Source organism: Myodes glareolus, chromosome 14 (genome assembly GCF_982192425.1).
Source record: "Myodes glareolus chromosome 14, mMyoGla1.1, whole genome shotgun sequence".
NCBI classification, from domain to species: domain Eukaryota; kingdom Metazoa; phylum Chordata; class Mammalia; order Rodentia; family Cricetidae; genus Myodes; species Myodes glareolus.
In genome coordinates this window covers 46,489,752-46,508,740 of record NC_142039.1, presented here as the reverse complement: position 1 = coordinate 46,508,740, position 18,989 = coordinate 46,489,752, and the positions used below count along the sequence as shown (strand labels likewise).

The window sequence follows — 18,989 nt, the reverse complement described above, 5'->3', positions numbered from 1 at the left end:
TGCTTGGAATAGAGGAAGAGGATTGGAGGAATAGGAGACCAGCCTTGGCTAATTGACTATCTTTAAGACCAGTCTAAGTTACATGAAAGTCTTCCTGAGAAATAAAATTGTGGAGTGCATATATGTATTTTTTCATTCAAGGCAAAATGACTCTTGAAATGTCTTGTCCTGTGTTGTCTTTTGTGCCACCAAACTGGTTTGTGTGTGCTAGAGATCAAACCCAGGGCATGTGCTAGGTAAGCACTTTATCAACTGAGCCATATCCCCGAACTCCATAAACCCCAACCCAGTGCTAGCAGATGCTATGTAGTCACTCCAGGTTACTGGTAGAGTTCCGTTACCAAACTGATGAGTCAGATGTACATTAGGGTCCTTATTCTGTTCCCAAGTTATTCACAAACCTGCTTTAGCAGTAAACAAAAGACTGAAAAAATGGTGAGTCCAATTTTTCCTGTTATTGCAGCTCATTGAATATCTTTATTTCAACGTTTCAGAATTACTTTCTAAAACTACTAAGAAAGCATAAATATTAAAAGATTTTGAAACTCAAGAGAATACTAGTCAGTGATAGCACACATGTTACTCACTACTTTAATACATACGTGAAAATGAAATTCTTTTTCAAAAAACAGAATTTTGAAAATTCACTGTATCAAAGACAGTGTTTCCCCAGAATTAGCATTTAAATATTTGTAATAATATTCTGTTTTACACCCTCATCATTTCCTGTTACTTAAATCACAAGATACAAAATTAGAATTTGCTTTGCTTCAAACTTCTTTGATTTTTACATACTGAGAATTATTTGCTAGGCAAATTAACAATGTAAATGAGATTTTAGTTGGCTTACCTAAGGGATCAAATTATTTTCAAGAATATAAGTGGCAACATTTACATATTTTAAATTAATGTATAGATGAGTCTTGTCTGATATTGAGGTGCAGACTCTACTTTTATAATATAAATAATCAACTTATACTCTTACATACTTTTAAACAATTTAACATTTTCTACTTCTAAATATTGGCATGCCATCAATTTGTAGTACTTTGTCTTCTTTGTTACCCAGATCAGATTTTGAATTGATTGTTGAGTTCCATTCACATTTGAACATCCCAGTTTGTTGTGGTTCCTTTAAAGGTTGGTCACAACCCCCCCCCCCACCACCACCAAGGAAACCAGAGTAAGCAGGTGTTGGCCAGTGCTGAGCACCACTGATAAAGAAAGATGGGGGGAGGGTTCAGAAAGGGACTTTCCTTTGGGAATACCCGACAGCTATTGCCAGATTCATTCTGATGCAGAAATTAGGACAATGACCAGTTGTCTTCCTTTCTTGCCATGTTTCACCGGCTGCTTCTAAGATATTTTTAATTTCCGTGGGGACATGGACTCTCCTCTGTTATCTTTTGCCTCTATTTTTATCTGTGGATTTCTTTTTATCATAAATAGTTAGAAGACAAGTGTAAAACTAGCTAATTGAAACTTATTTACACACTTCTTTCTATTCACAGACTTAATCTAGCAAATTGTTCTTTTTTTCTGAGTCTTACTAAGGAAATACATGGTTCTATGATTTTTAAAATGTGATTTTGATTGTCCTTAAAGAAGAAAGAAGTAGGTTTATGTCACAGTAGACCATTTCTTTTTCTGTAAAAAACTGTCCCTCATATTTAACATCGCTATTTATCATCGCATTGAAAAATCTTTGAATTACTTTACAAGTTATAATCCATGCAAATTAATGACTATATGAGCAAAGTAGAAATGAGAAGAGGGTACTTTCATAGTGAACAGGTCGTGTTTCCTTCACACAAACATCAAGTACTATGCAAAGGGACTGGAGAGCCTCTGTTTCCATGAAGTTATTTCTTAGGAGCTCTACAGTTTGACCAAGCCTTCTTCTCTCTTATGCTACCAAATTCTTGTGCTCATCTATGAAGAACCATGTGTGACAGGAAAGTAGGTGTAGGATGATATGAAATATGCTCCCTAATGTGTATGGATACATTCATAATTTTGGAGTACTGTAGTGATATTTCATTTGTATTTTAATAAATAAAGCTTACCTGAAGATCAGAGAGTAAAACAGCCCCACTGGTCAGCCTTACAGACCAGGCAGTGGTAATTCCAGTAGCCACACTAGTTTGCCATAGAAACTGGGTGGTGCATGCCTTTAATCCCAGTGGTGCATGCCTTTAATCCCAGCACTAGAGAGGAATATAAGACATGGGAGACAGCTCTCCGTCAGTCTCATTCTGAGATTCCTGGAGGCAGGATAGCCATTTTGAACTGAGGTAGAGATAAGAGCCAATGACTGGCTATATATTATTTTTCAGATCTTCATGTTGAACCTCAATTTCTGTCTCTGCATTTTATTTTCCCATGCTATGGAACTGTTAGGAACTGTTGTATCATTCTGTTACCATTACACTGTTAAAGATTTGAATAACTTTTTAGCCAACCGAATAGAAACTCTAAGACTGTGGAGAAAAATGGCACCACCTCCAGCATTAATTTGTTCTATATTTGCCCTTGAATTAAACTCTCCAGTTCCTGGAGAGAGGGCTCATCAGTTAGGAGCAATAACGTGCTCTTGCAGAGGACTTTGGTTCAATTCCCAGAACCCATATGGTACTTCATGAATGTCTGTAACTTTAGTTTCAGGGTGATCTGATGCCTGTTCTGACCTCTGTGAGCACAATGCTTATGGTGTACAGGTATACATGAAAAGAAAAACACTCGTATACATAAGACAAATAAAATATTTTTTAAAAATTTTTTTGCAGTGTTTTGTTCTTTAATTTAATAGAAAATGGCTATTTGTTGATGTAAATTTTCAGCCTTAAGAAATAAATACGAAGTCTATGGGCAGAGAAATTGAGACAGACTTTGACATGTCTTCAAGTAAGAAACAATGCTACATCTCTAAGAAGGTGTCTTGGGAAGGAAAATGAAAGATGGAGAAAGAGCTGTGAGAGACTGAACCGTACTCAATTACTGTTTTTTTCCCTTAAATTATAGACTGGAAAACATACTCAAGTAAAATAGAACAAATAACACATATGGAAAATGAGACAGAAAAAGCTAAATATCAAACTGGTAGTTTGAACATTCAGAAGAAATGAGTCCCTAAGAGAAAGTGTTGTAGATGACGTTTCCTAGAGAAATTACTAAAGAAATAATACAAGACAATCTCCCAGAGAAATTATAAAGGAAATAATGTGAGAGAATTAGATTCCTAGACTGAAAGACTTTAAGTCTATAGATTGTGCCTTGTACAACAATTTTAAAAATCTAATAAAAGCCATATTAGTATGAAATTTAAAATGATCGAGAAAAACCTTACACTCTAAAAAGAGTGATACAGCACATGCAATGAAGTATGTGTGGCTGGAGTGTGCATCAGTCACAGAGCATCGACCTGGCCGACACAGACCCTAGATTTAATATGTAGCACTCAAAGTGCGAGTGTGCACAGGAGTGAATTTCATGCCTTCAGCATCTATCAGCCGTTTTCAGAAGGAACAGTGCAAAATTCTGGTGGATAATCGTTTCAATTTGGAATATTAGGTAATCAGTCATTTGTTCAGACATCCTGAGATCTAATAACTGTCACCTGATACTGAGAAACACACCAGCAGAGTAAAGGAAGTAATCAAGAACTAGCAAAACCTATGACCTAGGAAAGCAAGACTGAGGAAAAGGAGAGCAAGGAGCTCAGTCAGGGGTAACAACCAGCTCATTGCTAGAGTAGTGCGCACGCAAAGAAAGCAGTGGCCTTTCCAGAAACTAGGGACGTGGATGCTGAGCGACCTAATACATCAAGTGTTTAGAAAGTAGGCTTGATTTTTGTCATCTCCACTCCATCCCTGACACCTGTGCCAGGCATTGAACCCAGGGCACTGTACGTGTCTAGCAAGCTGTGCCATGGGGAACAGTTCATCCTGCTGTTGACTCTTGGTAGGTCTGATGAAGCCTTGAGAAGATATCAGTTTAGGAAAATAAAATGTTAAGCAAACTTTCCAAAGACTCAGTTACTACTCTTAGGAAAACTTAAATGTTGTTGAGAAACAACCCGGTCTGCCAGTTGTCTCTGCAGTTCTTTTATAGAAGTACTGTGAATACAGTGTTAAGAACGTAGGGTTAGAGTATAATTCCAGCTAGTTCATTTACCGTAATGTACAAGTCCCTTAAATACTGCCTTTAAAAAAACCAACAAATTCAGAAACAGCAGAGTAAGCATCTATCTTAAGAGACAGAGGAGAAAACAAAACATAACCATGTCTAAAAGCATTAAAAATGGATGCCTCTGAGGATGACCAGGGACCACTATATTCCATTGTACCTCTTAGTATTTAGAGCTTTTCAAAACTGTTTTCAAGTGCCCTGTCTTAAAAAAATAAACTGTATTTTTTAAATACCATTTAAAATGTCAAGGAAATAAAATAATTCTGGCTCACAGTCAACTGTTTTTTACATTTTTGTCTGTTTTTCTTCTCCAGGGTTCCTGGAATAACGATCGCTACGGATATTATCTGTGGTTTTCCTGGAGAAACCGATCAGGATTTTCAAGAAACACTGAAACTTGTTGAAGAGTACAAATTTCCCAGCCTTTTCATCAACCAGTTCTATCCAAGACCCGGAACTCCTGCTGCAAAAGCCGAACAAGTTCCAGCACACGTGGTGAGAACCCATTCATAGGAGCCATTACTTTGTGCCAGCAGCTGCACAGACAAACCTGTTTTGCCTACCCAGTGCCACTGGCTCGTGCTATCCTTTCTGTTGCAAAACATGAGGACATTTCAAGCTGGGCATGGAAAAGTTAAATGACTTCATGCAACGGAGACAGACAATATCACATTTTCACTTGTGGAGGAAGGTTCAGTTTTTAAAATCTTTTAAAACCACTCTCTTGTATTTAATTGTGTGTACAATTAAATCTTTGGGTGGTTTGAAATCAGGCAACATTTAAATACACGGGAGTATAGACTAGAGTGTGGCTACTTAGCATATATGACCCCTCCTCTCCATCTTTACCCCTTCAAAGTAAACATATAAATGAAACAAAAGATTAATATTTGAACAAATAAGCTTTCTATCTTCCTACTGCATAAAAGTCCATTCTAATTATTATTTTGTTGGAAACTTTTTGGTTTTCTTACTTGATTCCCATACATCTATCATCAGGTTTTCCATCCATCTATCTAACATCCATCTCCCATCTGCCTACTTTGTTTCTATTTATCCATCTGCCATCTAGCTACCCATCTACCTGACCATCAACTTATCCATTCAAACAAATATACACTGTTTTTTCAGTGCAAATATATAGACTGATTAATTTTCTTTCTGATTGACAAAAATGCCCAACTTTAATCCCACAGATAATTAGCTTTGCACAGACATGAAAATAAACTGATTCATTACCTTTTCTAAGTTATTACTGGGGTCTGATTTTTAGGATTTGGGAGTCTGTGAGTTGCCAGTGCGTGTGCAGGTATAGGACAGTTTCATCAGTAAGCCAGGTGCCTCTCCCTCTTCTCTGTTCATCTGCTCTCTTCATCCCCAGCTTCCATTTGATCTAACAGCTCTTGATCTGTTTCCTGTCATAATTCAATCCATTTTTTCTAACTTCATCAAAAATCATTTTGAGCTAAAGCATATATACTGACCTTTTTCTGTGTGTAAATATTATGTATCATTAATAATGGTTTGTGTGTGTGTTTTCATATAGTGACTGTTGGATGGTCAATCAATCAGTTTAAGAGCATTCTCTGTTTATGAAAGTCCCTAACATGGTCATACAGGGATTACCACTGTCCTCTCCCTTCCCAGAAGAAACTCATTCCCTTCATTGAACAGACTTTATCAGTGTATGAATTTGGGTTCTGTCCATTTCTTTTTCATTGTTAGTGAATCCAGTATTTTGCAAAGTGGCTATAGGCCATCTGTTTTCTTTGCTGTATAATGTTTTTGCATAAGTCATTTATCCTACTATTAGAGGCAAGTGGGCTTTTTCAGCTTCTTAACATAAGAATTGCAGTTGATATAGTCATCAGCATTCTTGTTTTTATCTTTTGTTCTGTTCATGTGTAAGGTTTACTGCTGTGGCTACTAAAAAGTATAATTGTATTTTCATGGGACGTGCAGTTGACCTGCTAGGCTAGGTACTGGCAAATTGCCTCTCTAAGTAGCTGAATAAATGTACAACCTCTGTTGTCATGTATAAAAAAAGCTATCTGATCATCCTCCTGCTAGCTCAGAGCTCTGTGCTCATGATATTTGTGTATTACCTATGTAATGTAGTCTAACTGGCCTATAACTCCGTGGGAACGAGTAATATTCAACCAACTGCTTATTGACCCTTGAGTGGTACCCCCGTCACTCTGTGGTTTTAACTTGCAGTTCAATAAAGACATCTGGTAGTGAGTGTCTTCTCATCTCCTCCCCTCTTTCACATATATTTCCTGGGGCAGGGGATCTGCCAAGATCTTTCACGCATTTGGAACATGCTCTTTGCCTATTTATTGGAAAGCTTTTAGAATTCTTTGTGATTTGGGATAATAATCCTTCAGGTACATGTGCCTCACAAAGACTGTCTCTCTGTGTCTTGTCTTGAGTCACATTCACCTTTCTACCATGTCACCATCAGTCTTTTTCATGTGTTTCTACCCTGGCTGATACAACAAACACCACAGAGTGACTAAGACAACAGTAATGCCTGCACATTTTTGAAGGCTGGAGGCGCAGAGAAGGACCCATGCCAACTCTGACATGTGTAAGACTCTTTCCAGGCTTCTTCCTAGCTTCTAGAGTTTGCCGGCTAGCTAAGGTGTCCTTGGTTTGCCATTGTGTAGCCTTAGTCTCTGCCTTCATTGTCATCAGATATCCTTGTGTGTGTCTAATAAAGACCTCCGTCTCCTCCTACCCCTCACCTTAACTGTTTTTATCTATAACATGATTTCTAACACTTTGAAGTGATTAGGACTTCGCAATAATTTTGTTTTTTTGGGGGTGAAACAACCTGAGACCTCTTACATCTTAGTAATTAAGCTCTCCATAAAAACCATTGCATGAAATTTTAGCTTTATAGAATTCAGAATTATAAATCCAGAGAATTGGACATTAATGATGAAACTTTAGAGATTTACTGTCTCAGAATAGACAGTAAAGGTAACACTGTGTCTTCTTCCACCTCCAACTCTTACCAGAAATTAATAATTGTTTACCCTGCCTGTCTCAGGTATTTTATGAAAAAAGTTATTGTAGCATTCACTAAAATATAAGGCTGTGGTAAATGAGCAGTAAATATTTTCTCTGATTTATTCCCCATTCCCTTGCCAAGACAAATCGATAATGAAAGTGCATCTGACATGGTGAAGGGCTAGCACATGCCAGCTCTGCGGTGACAGCTTTCTCTCCCTTAACAATGACTTGAGGAGAAAGAGCCATTTGTGCATGCATTTCATGTCTTCTATACACTCCCCGTATGTTCTTTCCTCATAGGGGATAGAAAACAAACTTCAGTATACATGCTTCTTTCTTCCTAAGAAATACTTTAGTATAAGCAAATCTTGGTGTTTAGATGAATTGTGTTAATGCCCTAATAAATGAATTAAATTACGTATGTTTCTTAGTCATGCAAATCACAGATGGTAACAGCACTGGCGCATCAAGTTTGCATTTTCAAAAGGCAAAGGGTAAGTTCCTTGCCTATTCTTTACTATGGCTATTAAAAAGAAACAGAAAGCCAGGCGGTGGTAGTGCAGGCCTTTTATCCCAGCATGAGGGAGGCAGAGGCAGGCTGATCACTGTGAGTTTGAGGCCAGCCTGGTCTACAAAACTTAGTTCCAGAACAGGCTCCAAAACTACAGGGAAACTCTGTTTCAAAAAACAAAAAACAAAAAAAAAAAGAAAAGAAAAGAAAGAAAAGGAATAGTTTAGAGTTTGTAATGAAAATTAGATGATATATTTTCATGAAATGCTAAACTAAAATTTACTTATTAGCTATTACAAGGAAATTTATACAGATGATTTAATAGTAAAGTTACCCAAGCTAAATGAGAATGACCTTGGAGTAGTGATTGAAAGGTCAGAGTTACAGGTTTGTATTCTCTACTCCTCTGTGCCTTTATTTCTTGATCTTTGTTCATTTTAATTCTAGCCATATATTTAATTGTGACTAAGCTTCTCACCCTGCCTGGGAAAGGTCACTTAGGTTTTTAAAAAATAAGCAAGAAACCTTTTTGATCCTTAGGTATCACTTCTAGACTTCCTTTCTAGAAAATTTTAATAAAAAATAATGAAATAGTTTCATAGTCTTTATTTGAACAGTGTGTCACTTGAAGGAATACACCTTAGCTAACGAGAATGATTTGGAAATATTCATACTAGATTACAGTGTTTTATGACATTAAACCCCTGCTTACTACTTGCCTTACATATTGGAGTTAGAAAGTAAAGGTGATATCTCTGAATATATTAATAAAAAAGAATCATGGTTTACCTACCAGAAGTTTCTAGAATTTTTACCCTTAGCATAAAGTAGCCACAGTAGATGCTTCTTGCCTTAGCTCCGAGGACTGTATGTTGAGAAATCACGGGGAGGTCTAGAGGGATATTCTCTAGATATACAGAGACAGCTTTGCTCAAAGATCTCGTGTGAGTCCATTTTTCCTGTAGGTAGGTAATGCAGTCTGTTATGTAGGTAGGTAAATACAGACTGAAGAAGGCTGTCAAATCATGTGTAGAAGCTTGTTGAGTGACTTATCATAGCTCTCCTAAATCGTCCTGACTGTTGGATCAGGACATACTGTCTTTAAAACACATGCTTCTCCTTCTTCCCACACATACACATGTATGCGAGAGTTCTGTTACTCTGTCTCCGTGTTGATTTCTGAATTCTATCCTCACCCTGATGGCTAATCATTTACAGAACGAGTTGTTGTATACAAGGGCTCCTGATCCTTTCTGCCCGGTTCACAGCACCAGTGCATTGTTTATAGTCTCAGATGTTCAATGTTTCTCTGTGGAGGAAAGGAACAGGGAGTTCATACTCTAGATATTTCAGAACATTTCATTTGAAACTGATTCCCAAGCTTAGCTTTGTGGAAACCCCTCTATCTTGGCATTCTTGCCAATTAGTTGAATTTGATCAATCTTCCATTTGTCTCTTTCCACAGCAGGGGTGGCACATGCTTGTGATCCCAGCTACTGCGGAGACCAAGGCATGTAGAGCATAGGCTCAGGGCTAGCCTAGTCAGTTCAGCAAGACCCCGTCCCCAAATTGGAAGGTAGAAGGGAAGCGAAGAAGGGAAGGGTGGGGCAGATATAGCCAGCCTTCAAACCCTCGCCTAGCATTTGTAGGTTTCTAGATTAAATTCTGGGGTGAGGGTAAAAAACTTTTCTTTTATACCATTTCTCTCTCTCTTTTTTGGCATTAATCAATTTTCTGGCTTGACTATAATTTTTTTGTACCTTGTTTCGACAGATTACACGGCAGAGTTTCCCAGGGTGACTATGGTAATAGTGGGACGTTTGAGTGATAGTAGAGTCGGGGTGCCTACTATCTGTTTATGCAGCTGATGCTTCTTTAAGAAGTGAGGAGTAGAATGCAGTGATCCCCGGGGCCTCTTGTCATGCTTACTGACACTTGATTTGTTGTTGTATGTTTTTAGGGTCACCATTTCACCAGTGAGTGTGAAGGTTTGGGAGCTTGCTTTTCTTGGTCAATTTGCTTGAATGTTAGCTCTGTTTAACCTTCTGGCTTTTGTTTGTTTGTTTTTTAATGAATTTCATGACAGTTTGTATAAGCAATTGATCGACTCTTTTCTTGAATCTAAGCTGTGATTGCTGAAAGTTGTTTTTGAGGGTTCAAGTGACAATACTGACTGAGTAGAGGGGAACATAATGGGCCCCAAAGATGTCCACATCTTAAATTTAAAACATGGAACATGTTAGCTTACAGAGAAAAGGGGGCTTTAAAGATATAACCAAGTTCTTTTACTACATCATAATTATACATCTTTCTGGGATACAGGGTGACATTTTAACACACATATACAGTATGTTGATCTAATCAGAGTCATTAGCTTAGCCATCATCAGTTCAAACATTTGTTATTTCTTCATGGTGGGAATTCAAAATCTTCTGTATTAACTGTTTTGAATCACACAATGTAATGTAACAACCATAATTACCGTATTATGCTATAGAAGATTAGAAGTTGTTGCTTCTTTTGTATCCCAGTACCCACTAACCAGCCCATCTCTATTCTACAACTTCTTTATTTATTTATTATTTATTTGTCCTACTTATTTGTTCCTATGTCTGTGTGACCATTTATACCATCTATCACATGTTTCGTTTGTCTTTCTATATGTGGCTTGTCTCCCACAGTGCCACTCATACAGATGTGCATGTTTCTTTATACGACCGAGTCATATTTCGTTGTCTAATAAGCCATGCCTTCTTCATCCTCCTGTTGAAGTACACATAGGGTGCTTCTCTAGTGTGACTACAGTCAACCTGGGCATGCAGCTGTCTCCTTGACTTACTGATTTCCTTTCTGATAGACACATGCTCAGCAGACAACTTGTGATTAAATGTTTAAAATTCTTCAGATGGGGAGATGGCTGTACGTTACCTGGGACAGTGACAGCTCTCTGTGACCACAAAGTCCTTCTCAGAGAGATGACGGTGTCAAAATTTCAGGACACGAAATCAGAAGCAGCATTCCAACTGAGGTGCTTTGGAGGTCAAGATTGCCTGAGGTGAACTTCAGGGTCGTCTTCTAAGCTGGAAAAGGCAAGAACAGTTTCCTTAGAACATTGAGAAAGCTGTATGAAACTTTCATTTTGTCTTAAAACATTTCAGATGCTGCAAAATCAGAATGGGCTGTTTCAAAACACTAACTATAAGCTGGGCATAGTGATTCATTCCTATAATCCCACCATTGGGAAGTCTAAGGCAGAGGAATCATGAGTTTGAGCCCTACCTGGGCTACAGAAGGAGATCCTGTCTAATCAACATGTGCAAAAAGACTACATTTATGTTATGTTAATGTCCTAATAGACACTCACACACTGAATGGTACTGTTTGGCTTCTGGTGAGAGCTATGTTAATTCATTTCTGTTCTAACTAAGGCTTGTTGTCCCAGTAGATGCCTGGTGATTGTTTGTAGGTCTGTGAACATTTAGCAGCTGTTATCTTACTGATAATTGTTGGTCCCATTTATATAACAATATGATTAAAAAAAAAAACATGAAGTTGACACTCAGCCATGAGTGTACTTCAGTGTTCTGAGGACTTGGTATGGGTTATCTAATTTTATTCTCTCATCATGTCTCTAAAGCAGTAATAGCTGAGAAGCTCCTGCTTGCCTCTCAACTCTTGATGTCTAGTCAGTTCCTCCTGTCCCCGTCTGCTCACTGCCACTTAGCTCTTGTACTCCCCGTTGCCCTGCTCTTACAAAATACCAGGAGGAAGTAGCTTAAAGGAGGCGGGATTCATTTGGGCTCATGGTTTGAGAGGGTATTAATCCATCATGGCAAAAAGATGTGTCATGGAGGTTGGAGTGAAGATAGTTGAGTCCTCAAATCTCAGAGGATCATGAGGCAGAGAGCTCTGGGCAAAGCAGAGCTGAGCTGTAGCCCACAAGGCCTGTTCCTCAGAAACTCACCTAGATCAGATCCACAACATCCCAAAACAGCACCTCTAGTTGAGAATCAAATGTTCAAACACATGGCCTTGGAACCACTTCACATTCAAACACGGTGTTTCCCTATCTACTCTCTGTTTCAGAATCTTTGCTTATCTTTTCACATGGCAGGGGACAGAGTGGATAGTAAAGCCTGGGTCATTTCTACTCATCACCTAAGCCACTGGTTATCTAACCAGGCTATTCTCCCATGGTCCATTAAAGCTCTGTTTTTTTTTTTTCTTTTCCTTTTTTTTTATGCCATAAAAAATACTCTGGCAAGAGCAACTTTAAAGAAGAATGGGTTATTCAGCTATAATTCCAGGTTCTAATCCATCATTAGAAGGAAAGCAAGACAGGAATGTGAAGCAACTAGTCACATCCACAGTCAAGTGTAGAGATGTAACATGAGGGGGCCTGTTTGTTGGGGGTTTTTCTGTCCTGTCTGGCCCCCCAGCTGTTTAGTCCCAGAGAAAAATCACACAAAGGACTCTGTAAGTTATAATGCTGATTGGCCCATTAGGTCAGGCTTCCCACTGGCTAACTCTCATATCTTGATTAACCCATTTTTCTGATCTATTTTAGCCATGTGGCTCAGTACCTTTTTCAGCTGGGGCAGGTCACATCCTGCTGCTTCCATGATCTGGGCAGGGGTGGGAGGAATCAATTTCCTCCTCCCCAGAATTCTCCTGCTCTCCTTGCATCATTTCCACTTCCTGTCTGGTTTCCCCGCCTACACCTCCTGCCTGGCCAATCAGTGTTTATTTAAAACATGATTGACAGAATACGAACAATTCTCCCACACCACTCTGGCAAGAGCAACTTTAAAGAAGAATGGGTTATTTAGCTATAATTCCAGGTTCTAGTCCATCATTAGAAGGAAAGCAAGACAGGAATGTGAAGCAACTAGTCACATCCACAGTCAAGAGTAGAGAGAAAGCGAATGGATGCATGCCTCTAGTGCTTAGCTCACTTTCTACATTCTTACTCATTGAGGACCCTAAGCCTGGGAAATGGTGCTGCCCATGGTGGACACAGTCTTTTCACATCAGTTAATTCAGTCAAAGACAACCTCCCATAAACATGCCTGCAGACAACCTGATCTAAGCAATCCTTCATGGAACTGTCACTCAGATAATTCTGGACTGTGTCAGGTTGACATGTACTCACCTTCACAGGCTTTGTGCTTATTTATACCAGGGTTTCTTAAATGGCTTCCTCTCATGCTTTCTTGACCAGAGCCTTTTATTTGATCCTGGTTATGTAAGTATGTAAAACGATACACAAATCAAAGTAGAGTTTATTTTAAAATTATTTTGAATGCATATTTTTGGCATTATTTTAAAGACAAAAGAAAATGTGTATACTAATGAGATGGTTCTCGTTTGTTTTTACAATAATAATTAAATTGTGACTGAATATTTGATATTACAGGGCATAAAATATCTTTAATATATTACAGAGATGATTGACATTTTGATTTACTAATTATCAATGTGGAATACTCTTTTCATAAATACATAGTACATAATAGTAGAAGTATATTTAGAACTATTTCCGAAATGACCAGAAAGTCTATGTTAAACCCAAGTCAAAAGTAAGGTTTTTGTCTGTTTGTTTTAGGAAATTCAAGCCCACAACTCAAAAAAAAAAAAATAGCTTACAAGACCAAACACTGCATATAGCACACTCCAGTTCAAAGATAGACTTAGATCTGAGAGGTGACAGTAGGAGCACTGTAAATGTGCAGAGCAAGAAAGTGCACAGAAGGCACCGGCAGTGCATAGAATAGAGAGCCTGGGTCTGCACTGGTGTGCTGAAGGCTGTGGTGAGCTGTGAGATCCAGCACGGCAAACCCGCTGGAACTCTTCTTGTTCATTATGCTTTTTATTTTGAATAATGTTTATCGCTGCATATTCAGAGACCTTTTGCAATTGCAAAATTTCTCTCAACCCCACTCAGTTATGTGACTCTAGCATCCCAGAGCTTAAGAAGCTAGTCTACACCTTGATCTTTGTCAAGACATGCGAATCTTGTCTTTGTTTCTAGGCTTTGAGAAATGTGGAGGCAGTCTTCCTATCCCCGTTGACTTAATACATACCTGGGAAATGGCAGGAACTCAACAGGTAGAGTTCAAAAATATTGTTAATTGAGTGGTGAAGTCTGAATTGCTGTCACCATCACAAGAGGACAGGGCCTGTGAGGAAGGAAGACAGTTTCCCAGCTACAGGAAGCATAGGGGGACCATTGAATATTTAGTGAGATTAAAATTCTCCTTTTGGAGGCTGGTAGGTGGGTTCTGATTTATTTGTTTGGGTGACAAGCAACATATAGGAGTAGATTGTTGTCAACAGTGAGTTAGAACTGTGGGCGGAGCTCACGCTAAGGCGACTTTCCAGGCCGCACTAAACTTTCCACTGACATGGGACTAGCGTGGAGCCCCCACATAGCAGTGCTTGTCCGTTGTAGCACATTTTAGAGAGGAAATACAAAGGGGCAGAGTCATCAGAAAGTTCAGTAGGAGGTCTTGCAAGAGTGGATATGGGAACAGTTTAGGAAGTGTAGTGGGTCTAGGAATGCCTATGGCTCTCTTTAGGGTTTGATGATTCTAAGTCCTAGATCCAGTCAGCAAGACTATTCTGTGTCCTATGGAGAAACTTCTGCAGAGGTCATCTTATTGACCCGTCATGCATAACTGACACCACCAGGGTGTCACCACCCAGGGACTCCTGATCATTTCAAAACTCTTAAGATCACAACTTCCTGTCTGACTCCTCCTGATACTGATGACTGAATCCTAGTGGTTCTGTATTGTGACCTGACCAGCTCATAAGTGAAAATGCGAACCTGTAAATTCCTTCCTGTCTTCTCCCTCACACCCCAGACTTGATTTTCCCTGTTTGAGTGTCTCTATTCTACAGTTACAAAATGGATTTTTTTCATCATTGCCTCTTTTTTCTTTGTGTTTTTATTGTTCTAAACTCCAAGTCTGTGTTTTGTAACCTGTAGAAGCATCAATCTGGAACACATTTGAAAAAGGTTAATTTATTTACTTTTTAAAACACCTTATTAAATTGAGCACTTCTTTTTATTCTTCTATCAACCCTTATTCAAAACCTAAGGGGAAAGAGGTAATAATGTTGAACTTTGAAGGTAATAAAAATAACTAAATCTGTTACCAAGTCTCAGCTGTGGAAGGGAAGGATTGCCAGTAATTCTCACCAGCAGCCTCAACAGCCCTGTCAAGCACTTGATTGTCCACCATGTTGAATTTGAGTGTTAGTCTAGGCTAAAATAGAGTGTGTAAGATTCTCATGAGAAAAGGGGCTTTTTTAAAGATGTCGGTGGTCTCCAGGATTACAGAGCCAGCGTGTGCATATGGGATCGTAGAGCACACCATTTCCCCATAGGCAGCACAGGCCCAACAGAGAAGTATTAGCTGGGAGATGGTTGTATTGAACAGTTAGATCCTGGGACTGGAGAGAGAGCTCCACAATTAGGAGCACTGGCTGCTCTTGCGGAGGACCTGACTTCCATTCCCAGCACACACATGGCAGCTTCAGTTTCAAGGGATATGACACCCTCTTCTGGCCAATAGACACATGTGAGGTACACAGACACACATGCAGGCAAAACACTCATATGTACAAAACAGTGTTTAAAAGCATAGGTTCCTCGTTCCTCTCAGTCAGAACCATGCTTTCCAAATGCCAACATTTCCCTGAGCATGCACATTGTGACCACCTCAGTTTTCCGTCTGCCATCCTAGACCTCTTGCCTACCTTCCCACCCTCTGGTTAGGTCCTGATCTGAGAGGATCAGCTCTACGGCCTTGTCAGTCAGCTGTGCGAGTGATGGGCTGCTCACTGCACAGGAGACGAGGTCCTGCACAAGCCCTGCCTCTGTGATAGTCTGTGTTCACGATGCTAAAGGGCGACAGTTGTAGAACCAGAACTTTGTTTACAGAAGTTCAAAAGACCCCTTGTTAATCATACCCAGCTTTAAAAAAAAAAAAAAAAACTAAGATAAAAAGTCAAAACAGGGGTGTCTCTGCTTGAGCATCTTTAGTCTTAGAACCACCAATCAAGTTTCTTTTAAAATCTAAATCTGGGATAATGAAGAGTGAGTATGATTTTACCTCACTGAGAGTAATGTTCCTTTATGATTTGTGATGATCTTACAGAAAACCATGTGACACAAACGAAACCTACATAATGTGTTCAAATTGTTCCTTCAAACTTTTTAATTTTGGCATTAACTTTTATCCTGCTTTTAGGAATTTTTAATTACTATGACTGTAAGAAAAAATATGATTACAGGTGGTTTTTCTATGTTAGATGCTGCGTGCTGGAGGGTGTTAAGATGGAGAATGTCTGACTGGATTTATATGGAGAATATAAATCCTGGACTTTGAAAAGTCATTTTTATTCTATTTCTGTCTAGGTTTTTTTTCTTTTCATGGGGGATTATATGCCTTCTTTTATACAAGTTCCAAAAAAATTGCAAGGATCTACATAATTCTTCTGTGTCTTTTATATGAACCTGATTTATTAAATTATAATATTCAATTTTAACTCATTTTTATTACCTTAATAATGGTTTTATAAGAGATGAGACTCTTTGGACTAACTTCTAAGGAAAAGGGACCTTATGGTGCTGTCTCCTGGTTTTGGTCTTATATTTCTTTCTCTATGATAAGTATGGTTCAATAATAATTCCATATTTCTTCTCTTTCAGGGGAATTAGAATTGTAGTTTCAAGAATTAGAACTGATGTTAACTGTGCATTCAGGGTAGCAGAAATGATTTGGTAGTGTAGCAGGAAACTCATGTCTAACTCTTGCTCCTAAGAATTTTCTTTGTTTCATAATTAAGGACAAGAGAACCAAACCCAAGCGAATAAGCATTCAAATGGATAAAAGTGCATTTTGCTGATTATGTTCGATGTGCGAGTCTTGTCTTTTTGTGCATGTGTCCTGACTCCTTAGTTTTACTCCTCACAGCAAAGTACCCTCAAGCAGTGCATTGTAAAACAGGGTTTCAGAGGGGTGCTGGGAAAGCTTCCATTTTGTGAGGTCAGTGTGTGACAGAACAGCCGTGGGCCTTGCTTGCTGTGTGTCCTGCCTGGTGCTGTCTTTGCAGGAGAATAGCTTTTCTACTTGGCACACCAGCTAGCTGGACTGTCACTAAGTTGGTTTGCCTCACGGTGAAGTAGAAATCCTGGGACTGCAGCTGTATTCTTTCTTCTTTCTTGATCTTTGCTGTTATAAAAAGCAAGGAAAATATTCATTCCAGAAATTCATAATTTTAGAAAATAAAATGCTGACATTTAAAGTATTTCCTCTTAGGGCAATTGCTGTGCGGTTTTAAAAGTGCTTTTAACTTCTTTTTCTCAAAACTTCACAGTTTTAGTTTATTCGGTGTACATGGGTTTGTATGTATATGGGCACATGTGTGCCACAGCACACGGAAAACTTGCCAGAGGTGTTCTCTCCGTCCACCACATGGGTTCGGGGGCAGCATTCAGGTTATTGGGCTTGGAGACAGATACCGTTGCCTGCTGAACCGTCTCACTGGTCTCCCTAAAAATGTTTTTAGACCTGAAGAAAAGACTTAGGTATGGTAAAGGGACTCCAGCTACACTTCCCCAAGGTGAATCAGTTTTTTTATTTCAACATTTTACTATGTTCTCACATGCTCGCTCTTGCATGTGTTTGTGCCCCGGCCCCCATCTTTTTCTGGAATATTTCACCCCACACTTGTCCTTCATTCCCAGTCAAAAAGCGATAGTCTTACTGTTTCCATGAACAGTCTGAGTAATGAGTGCTCCATCCTTTAATAATTAGTATACATTTACCTTGTTTGGGTGAAAACCTTTAATCCCACGTATGTCACAGAAGAAAAAGCACTGAGGCTCTGGAAATATCTCAAACGATTATGTCCCATTTCCCGCTTTCTGACTACTTAAACGGCTACAGTCATGTAGTCTAAGACATTTTCCACTTTAATTCTAATCCATTCCAAACTTTTGGATTATTCTTTAGCAGTTTTTAACCCTGAGCCTATCTTTAAAATAAATAAAATAGCTCACATTTAGAGTTTAGGGGCAGAGAAGGGAAACTACAGTTAGAAAGGGCAGAATTTATCTCATGAAGTGCCTGTCGTTTACTTGAAGGTTAGCAATACGCATGGACCCTTCATCCTCAAAACTGCAGATCAAAAACCTATATGGGTTGAGAGAAGCCGGATAGACTTATGGATGATAAAAATCTCTGCTTGAAGGAGAATTCACAGGTTGTGTCTGAAATGTTTCTCCTGATGTACTGTGAGATTCACTGCATGGAAATTGGTGTGGGCTGCATGCTGTTGGAGGCAGAAATACTTCCCTTCCATCTTAAATTTCTTTCCTGCCCTAACTGTCAACCTCTGGTATCTGTGAAATCACAAAGTATACTCTCAAGTGGCTTTTTGCTTCTTTGAACTTGTTATTTTGGGGAAAACTAGCATAAAGAAATGGGAGAACATTCCCATGTACGTTCCAGCTGGTTCTGGGATCAAACAGAAAAATGTACCATTTCACTACCAGGATGCTCTTTTTACTGCTCCTTGTAGGTTATGAGCTTGGTTCTTCTGCAGAATAAAGTGTATATAAAATAAGATTTTTAGCTTCATCCTGAGTTTCTTCACTTTTTATCTCACAGCATTTATGCACTGCTGGATTCTCATTTTGTTCTATATTGGATATTTTTAAAAGAACTCAGGAGTTTCTTGTGCATGTATGAACTATGGGCTTAAAAAGTATTCTTCAATGAACAAAAAAGGTCTGATTTTTAAAAAATTTTTTATTATTTTACATTTCAACCATATTTTCCCCTCCCTTCTCTCCTCCCATGCCCTCCACCTCTCCTCCACTCCCTCCCATCTACTATTCCTCTGTTTCTGTTCAGAAAGAGGCAGGCCTTCCATGGGTACTAGCAAAACATGGCATACCAAGTTGTGGTAAGACTAACCACCTCCCATTGTATTAGGACTAGGCAAGGCAGTCTAGTATGATGGATAGGGTCCCAAGAGTCAAACAAAGTATTTGGAGGAACCCCTTCTCTCATTGTTAGAAGTCCCACCAGTAGATCAAGCTACACAACTGTCACATATATGTAGAGGGTCTAGGTTGTTCCCATGCAGGCTTCCTGGTGTTGGTTCAGACTCTGTGAATTCTTATGAAGCAGATTAGTTGTTTCTGTGGTGTGTGTGTGTGTGTGTGTGTGTGTGTGTGTGTGAGAGAGAGAGAGAG

At 39.0% G+C, this 18,989-nt stretch overlaps 1 protein-coding gene across 2 annotated transcripts in view; it reads left to right on the top strand.

The window, feature by feature from the left end:
* The window catches only part of Cdkal1 (CDKAL1 threonylcarbamoyladenosine tRNA methylthiotransferase), a 525,008-nt gene that overhangs the window by 374,717 nt on the left and 131,302 nt on the right, over positions 1 to 18,989 (top strand). For both annotated transcript variants that reach the window (XM_048428030.3, XM_085699329.2), the window contains one exon: positions 4,503 to 4,683. In XM_048428030.3, the coding sequence (XP_048283987.3) occupies positions 4,503 to 4,683 (181 nt within the window). The remainder of the gene's footprint in view (positions 1 to 4,502; positions 4,684 to 18,989) is intronic.